Here is a 7,827-nt window from a genome sequence, read left to right as displayed (position 1 = left end):
TAGTAGTAGTGTGTGCGTGTGTGTGTGTGTGTGTGTGTGTGTGTGTGTGTGTGTGTGTGTGTGTGTGTGTGTGTGTGTGTGTGTGTGTGTGTGTGTGTGTGTGTGTGTGTGTGTGTGTGTGTGTGTGTGTGTGTGTGTGTGTGTGTGTGTGTGTGTGTGTGTGTCGTGTGTGTGTGTGTGTGTGTGTGTGAGTGAGTGTGTGTGTGTGGTGTGTGTGTGTGTGTGTGTGTGTGTGCGTTCGTGTGTGCGTGTGTGTGTTCACACCCTAAGTTCTAATGCGGGTGATTTGATCTCAGTCCTGTCTTTGTGATTTCAGCCTATGAAAGCTCTGGACTCCAGGTTCACTGAGAAGTCAAAGGCCACAAGTGGTACAAAGTCCCAGCCCAGCCTGCCCAAACTAGACAGGTCTGTCTGACTTTCAACATTTTTGTAAGCCAAGAAAGAAGGAAATTTGATAGCTGATAGATTTAGCTACTCGTATGTAAATATTCTAAAAATTAAGGTGAATTCTAAACTAGATTTTAAACTCTTGAATGACGTTGCACAGGCATGACATGCTATGTTATTTCTGTATAGTTTAATACAATGTTCAATGTACATATACATGTAGCTTAACAAGTAGCTTGAAGGCCTCCAGGAGAATCAAAATATAGTCCCACTTACCCTCATGGTCATGGGGGGGCCTAATGGCTGAGCACACTGCCTCCCTCCATCCCTCTGTCGTGTGTCGGGCACTGGCAAGGGGCCAGTCCACTCCTTGCAATACATGTACAATGTCAGTGTTCAAACTACTTTTTTTAACCAAGTTACCCAGTGGGCAACCTACGGCAAAAATTAGGTTGCCCATCAGAATTTTAGGTTGACCCACCTATAAGTTAGTACTTTCCTTAAATTAAGTAATGTTACATACATATTAAGCCTTTGACAATATTTCTAACAGCCTTTAGTTCACTGATACTAGTAATAGTCATTAATACCTAAAATTAAAAAGCATCTGCCGGATACAGTAATGCAAGCCAAGTGTGGATGATTTTAGGTGGGTATTCTTAAAATTCAGGTAGCACACTGGGCTAGCTAGGTTCAAAAATAGGTTGCCCCAAGTAAAATTTGGTTTCCCAGGGCAACTGGGCAACCAGGTATTTTGCACACTGATTGTATATACTATTAGTACATTACATTAAACAATTTTAAATTTTCCAAGTATGCATGAGTTTTGAATGTTATCATTTCTTCAAACTGAACCAAAATTCATGCAACTATTTTCCCTTCATTAAACCTTGAAGGATCGCCCCAACCACAATCTCTACTGTCAAGCCAAAAGAGAGTGACAGGTCCAGTACCCAGGACACCACAGCTGCAGGAATCACACTCAGCACCAAAAGAAAAGTGGACAGTTTGTCACAACCGGCGACCAAACGGATCCGCAAAGACAAACCAGCACTGATGGCGCCTGCAGCTGCCACACAGGTACAGGGAATAGCATTAATATTGGAGCTCAGCTCATTAAAACGAGATCCAAGCAGTCTGATTACTTCTGCTGAGCCGTGTTTATTAAACCGTATGTTAAAGCTGCATTATGTAGTTTTTTTACGTCGTCTGGGTCGTCCCTCCATCTCCACAAAGTAATCGAAGGAAAACGCATTCAAAACAAACCCGGGAACCAAAGGCAAAAACCGGCTGTCAGAATCGAATGTCCCGCGCCCAGGTGAAAGGTCACATTAGACCACATGACAAATCTCCGGGTCGGCTCGGGCAGACTCTGGAGTACTCGGGCATGTTCGGAAGTCAACAAACATGGCGGACACCCAGGTGCGCGCATGCGATTTCTCAATTTTCTAACCGCTCGCATCGCAAAAATATTGTCTCGCCTCCATTAACTGAATGGTGCAGTGTAACACAGTAAGGTTTATTCAACTAGCAATGTAAAAAAATGGCCAGAAAATCAACTTTTTGTTTTAAGATTAGACGGCCAAAAATCGCATAATGCAGCTTTAACTCTACTAACAGATATGGTCTAAATGTTTACAGGGAGTTAAGGACTTAGTTACACAGAGAGTTACCAATGTCTAGCATACAATACAGATGAGATACTATACAAGCTGCAAGTGTAACAGTTACAATCTACTAATCTACAGAGAGCTAGCTACATGTACTACTATACAAGTCATGTACACCTGAGTCACGACTGACTAACTATTGTCTCCAAGCTCAACTATGCTAACAATAGTCCTTCACCTGATTATCAGTGCTTACCTAACGTGCTAATATATGCATATCTCTCCATAACATATCTCTCCATATGGTCACTTACAGATTACCATAGTTATACAAGTCATAATGGTTACATTGGCCTCATGTCTCAGCAAAATGTTTATAATGTGGCATACACAAGTACCAAGTACCATTTCATGATTTTCGTTGGATTTTTGGTCAACGTTGTATCAGAATTTTGCCTGTTGTTGCCTTTTTTTTTCCGACATAAGGCCACACCAATTTAATTTGTTGGTTCTCGGAATCGCCGCTTCAAAAAATCGCAAAATGAAAAAAAAAGTAATTCTTGTTACTCTCATCTCATCTGCCGATTTTTTTGGGCCCGAACGTCCACCCGGTACGTTCTTATTTTGCACGGTACGTTTATTAATTTTTTGAAAATCAGTAATTTTTTTCGACTACACGTGAAGAAAATCGGCAAATCTTCGACGTGAAGACGTTTATAAACGCGTATTGTAGCGAGAAACTTGTCATTTTCCGGCCGGTTTTCGCGATCGCGGCGTGCATAAATTTGTCTGAATGTTCCATTGTCATGGGTGGTGCTCATCAAAATACGAACTCCTCAAAGCTCTAAATTAGAACAAATTCTAACAAACTAAGCAAGTCATTTACTAAGCAAGTCATTTAATATTTAAGATTTTTAGCTACCGTATTGTATTTGTCGATGTCGATTTACCGCAATAAAATCAAGAAATCGGGTAAAATATTACACAGTCTTCCCCGTAAAAAATGAGACCTTCCGTTAACCCCAAATGACCTCTCCTTCATGCAAGCAGCGACGCCATGTTGGATATTTCTCGGCTTTCTTCTACCACCAGTTCTGAACTGAACCAAGTGAAAAACTGAGCACCTAGAGACCACGTCTAGCGACATAATAGACGTTAAACAAGGACAACAACAACAACAACAGTTTTGGCTCATTTTTACGACAAAATCCCGGCTAATATCGCCCAGAAAATATCTAGAGCCCTATCTGGTCGCTAGAGAAGCATTATTTTCTAATTTTTCCCAAAAGAAAAGTTGTCGTAATCGACGCCAAGTTACGACATGCTGGGATGGTTCGCTGGGATTTTTAGGGGCCATTTTTGAGTAATCGGCACTTCAAAATTTTGTTTACTTTTATGATACGAACGCTAGCAAAAAAAAAAATGCTGCCACATCATGCCCATATTCTTTATTACCCGGTACCCGTTGGATTTTCTTGGCCAACATTTGGCAACATACTCACGGCTGGACTCAGACGGTGGGATTGGCATTTTGGCCGTCTCGGGACCGAAAACATGTGGACGCTGGACGCGTTAGACAGGTAGACGCAATGCAAGATTTCTTAACGCTTGAGTCAATGGGAAAAATTCAAGGGACCAACAAAAAGTGGTCGTAATGGACGAGTGGTCTCTATACAGGGGTGGTCGTTATTACAGGTTTGACTGTATGTATTTCCCAACAACATGACATGTCTACATTTGTACTAGAAATGCTCTCTTTGTTGTCTATTTAAATTCCTAATTGCAAATAACAGTTAAAGATTTTGTGCATAACAGTTTCTAGTATAATAGTAAGAGCACATTTTAGCATAAGAGACACAGTTACCATCAATTTTGGTAATTTCCGGGGGTAAATTTATTCCGGGGGTAGTTTTATTGGATTTTGAAAATTTGTCCGGGGGGTACGTTTATTCCGGGGGGTATGTTTATTCGGCAGATCATTAACATCAATAATTTATCCTTGATACATAGGCTATAAAACAGCAATGTTTTAGCATGTATAGTCATAGCTTTGTTCTCAATCCCTTTTTCCAGCCTTAGCTTTACCATTTGGGCATGTTTTTTTTTTTTTCGCCCTGTCGCTTCACATTTTTCATGAAAAATCCGAGAACCAACAAATTAAATTGGTGTGGCCTAACATTTGGAAACTACAGACAGGATATTAACCTTACATGTTATATGCGCGAGTACGACCTTATATGAGACGTTCTAGATCTGCCGAAGTGCTATGTACAATTCATTACGGGTTTTGCGCAGGTGCAGTACATTCTGCTAACGTGCTACTTGTGACAAGTTCATACTGTCAGGTATGTTGGGAAACAATTTTCCTACAGGTGACACCAGCCATACCCCAGGATGTCATCACCAGGTCAGCCCCACATCCCATAATACTCCCCTCCCCACCTGCTGAGAAGACCATCAGTCTGCAGGTGAGTGTTCCCAGTTCAGTCACATCTGCTCCTGTCCAGTATGGTAGACTTTATTCTCTGTTTTTGGTGACGTCTTAGGGAGGAGCCTAATGGTACAGTATTGTGTGAAGTTCACGAGAATTCTAGGAATTGTACAGGAATTTTGTCCACAGGCATGGAATGTCTACAGGAATGTCTCCCAGCTCTGTTTTGTTGACATAGCCCTACATTCCTGGAAACCTTTTGAAAAACCCGTATTGCCACGGGGCTCGTTCACTGTACACTCAGGGGAAGGTAGGGTACCAAGGCTTCCTCAAAATCATGGAATCATGGCAGTACCATGCAAACAATAACCCTAACAGCAACCACCGTCGCCATGGCAATGTATGTTTTCATTGCCAGTCTTGTTGTTAGTAAAATATTCCTCAATCAGTGACAATTTTTAAAAGGTAAACATTTTCAACGCCCACTGTACGCCTTGATCACGGAGTGACCTGGTCTGGTGAGAACACAAGACTTTTGTGAATCTTCTGGTCTCCCCTACAAATGTACCTTCTTGCAGAGCAGGAGTAAGTAGGACTTGGGCAGCTCCCAACCTTCGTTACAACTCATCCCAGCACGGTCCAACTACAAAATTGTAGATGTGGACTGCCTCCTTGATCTATCTGTGGGCCTGACGTGATTCTTGATCTACATGTATGATTTTTATAATGTCTGATACAGAGTCGGCGGTGACCCTATGGCCTGTTTGGAGTTCATGTTGGCTGAGCACGCATTTACCATCCTGACAGTCTCTAGACTTCTGTTCATTAGTCTGTTCCCCTAAGCATCTTTTAGTTTCACCTACATACACCTCACCACACTGTTCACACAGTATTTTAAAGATGACACCACACTGTGTGCAGACAATGGCACAAGAGTATAGCCTGGTTTGGAGGATAGGCTCACGTTATGTTTAGCATACACTTGTTTGAGTCTGTCAGAGACTTCAATTATCCTCTGTTTTGTATTGCACACATGTACATATAATATGAACAGTTAAACCACCTCTATACACACACACACTTTCTGTACTAGTAGAAGTTGTCCACAGCTGATACACTGTGTCTTTGGGCCAATGTATGGCTTGAGATATTTGGGTAGGGAAGATCATCAACTTATAATTTATGCAAATCAGGACCTTTTTTGCATCATCCATTAAGTGTCAATTGGCATGCAGAGGTATGGGGTCATGGAACTATAGTTTGAAGTGTAAATATCCTGACAAACTTGGAAATGAATCTTGACAAGAATTTTGCTTTGGGTCCATCTGATCCTATGAAAGCAGGTTCCATGACTTGTGCAAGTTGTGCTGTATTTTTATTTGTACAGGACTGATGTATATTTTTGTATGAAGTGTTCCAATAGTCTATATACCCCCATGCAGCAATGGAATCTTCCAACGCCTTCTGCTGTTGGAACATGTAGAGTCCTGTAGAATCTGACATCCAAACATCATGTTTTACAGGTTGGTGGGGGGAGGAAGCTGTGGTCCTGGAGCTGGAAAACAACATTCAAACTGCAGGTAAGTCTTGTGTATCTCTGAGTGTCACTTCCTTTTAAGGAAGTTTCTACCCCCAGATTTAACCACTGGAAAAGATCAACAAGAGTCTCGCGAGATCAGTCCATTGTGACGTAAGTGGGAATCATTAATATATTTTCACTCTCGCCTAAGGTACAGTGATCGGGTGCCTTAACCTCTGTCACAGGCTCACTTTCTCAAACCCCTTCATCCCTATCCCCCAGTCCTTAACGGGAGGGGGCCTAAGTCTGGCAACTGTTCTACGTGTTGACGCATACTAGTATCTTTTGTTACTGTTCATCTGACCCGTAACCCATCAAAAATAAGGTTAGATCTGGAAACAGCAGTGAGTATATCCGAGATTGAAGTACATGAGAGTCACCGCAGATTTTTGACTATCGTTTCCGTGGAACGTTCCAACACAAAAAAGGGGGTCCAAACTCCGGCATACGTAACAACCAAGTCATTGCTGTGCATATTTTAGCACCCCATGCAAACAGAATAACACTGTAACTTTGTACTTTTCAGTCCCAAATATGAGTGATATTTTCTAGTACGCCACTTTTTCCTATGCGTTTAGATACAAGTCAGTTTGAAAAATGGGTTCCACAGGTATGTGTGAAACACTTCCTTGGACAATGGTAACTATAGTCATACAAAGGCACGTATTTCACACTTTGTAGCTGAGGTGTCATGAATGTACCTTGTAAGTGTTAAAATGGGGTAATTATGTTTATGAAGGAAACATTGTTTTTGCTACATTTCCTCTTCTTCTTCTCCAAACACTGAATCAGACCATCTGTCACCATGGTAACTGGTGATGGGTTACAAACTAAACTCATTTTGTGAGAAATGGAACATTCATGGTAAACCTGAAGAAAACCAAAGTGAACAAGCAGCACTTTAATTATGGAAAAACACTTTAATTATGGACTCCTCGCTAATAACTCTAAATTGCTTTACCCAATTAGGTTTATATTTTTTCTGAGTACATAGTAGAAGGTGACAAATATGTGGAGTGTGTTAATTAGTCCCTAGGGTATAGTCCAATTATACATAATTATACATGATTATACTATATTTATCTATAATCATGTATGATTATACATATTAGTTTTCCATTATACATAATTATGTATATCCCTTTTGATCACTATACATAATTATGTATATCCCTCTTGATCATTATACATAATTATGTATATTCCTTTTGATCATTATACATAATTATGTATATCCTTTTAACCATTATACATAATTATGCATATCCCTTTTAACCATTATATATAACTATGCATATCCATTTTGGTTATTATATATAATTATGCATATTAATTTTTACCATTATACCATATATATGACTTTTGGCTATTATTCATAACGATACATAACCCTCATGACCACTATGTATAACTATAGCCATTTTATTGTTATGAACAATAGTAATAAAATAGGTGTAACAAGTCGTTTGGTGTAATGTAGCCAGCTACCACCGCGCCGCATGCCTGCGAAGCTGGTGTGTTACGCCGAGAGGCAGCTATACCATCTAAACAAATACAGATACAGAATTAGATAAGGTTATATTTTGGTGTCATGTGGTCTTTAATACTGACTATAGCAAGTAAGTGCTACACTACTTCAATTTATTGATACCAATGTTAACTGAAGTTTTTGCTAATGCTATCCACGTCATCTTTTCTTTTACATAGAACAAATTCTTAGCCCCTCTTGCCAAAGTTTTGCTAATGCTATCCACGTCAACCTTTTCCTTTACATAGAACAAATTCTTACCCCCTTGCCAAAGTTTTGTAATGCTATCCAT

At 40.2% G+C, this 7,827-nt stretch overlaps 1 protein-coding gene across 1 annotated transcript in view; it reads left to right on the top strand.

Moving 5' to 3' along the window:
• The window catches only part of LOC109470430 (protein HIRA-like), a 48,794-nt gene that overhangs the window by 28,494 nt on the left and 12,473 nt on the right, over positions 1–7,827 (top strand). The window contains exons 15-17 of the mRNA XM_019769382.1: positions 317–405; positions 1,284–1,467; positions 4,370–4,465. Coding sequence (XP_019624941.1) covers positions 317–405; positions 1,284–1,467; positions 4,370–4,465 — 369 coding nt within the window. The remainder of the gene's footprint in view (positions 1–316; positions 406–1,283; positions 1,468–4,369; positions 4,466–7,827) is intronic.

The sequence above is a fragment of the Branchiostoma belcheri genome, unplaced genomic scaffold (assembly GCF_001625305.1).
Source record: "Branchiostoma belcheri isolate BF01 breed outbred unplaced genomic scaffold, Haploidv18h27 scaffold224, whole genome shotgun sequence".
NCBI classification, from domain to species: domain Eukaryota; kingdom Metazoa; phylum Chordata; class Leptocardii; order Amphioxiformes; family Branchiostomatidae; genus Branchiostoma; species Branchiostoma belcheri.
The sequence above is the reverse complement of the archived record's forward strand: the minus strand, read 5'-3'. Positions and strand labels throughout refer to the sequence as shown.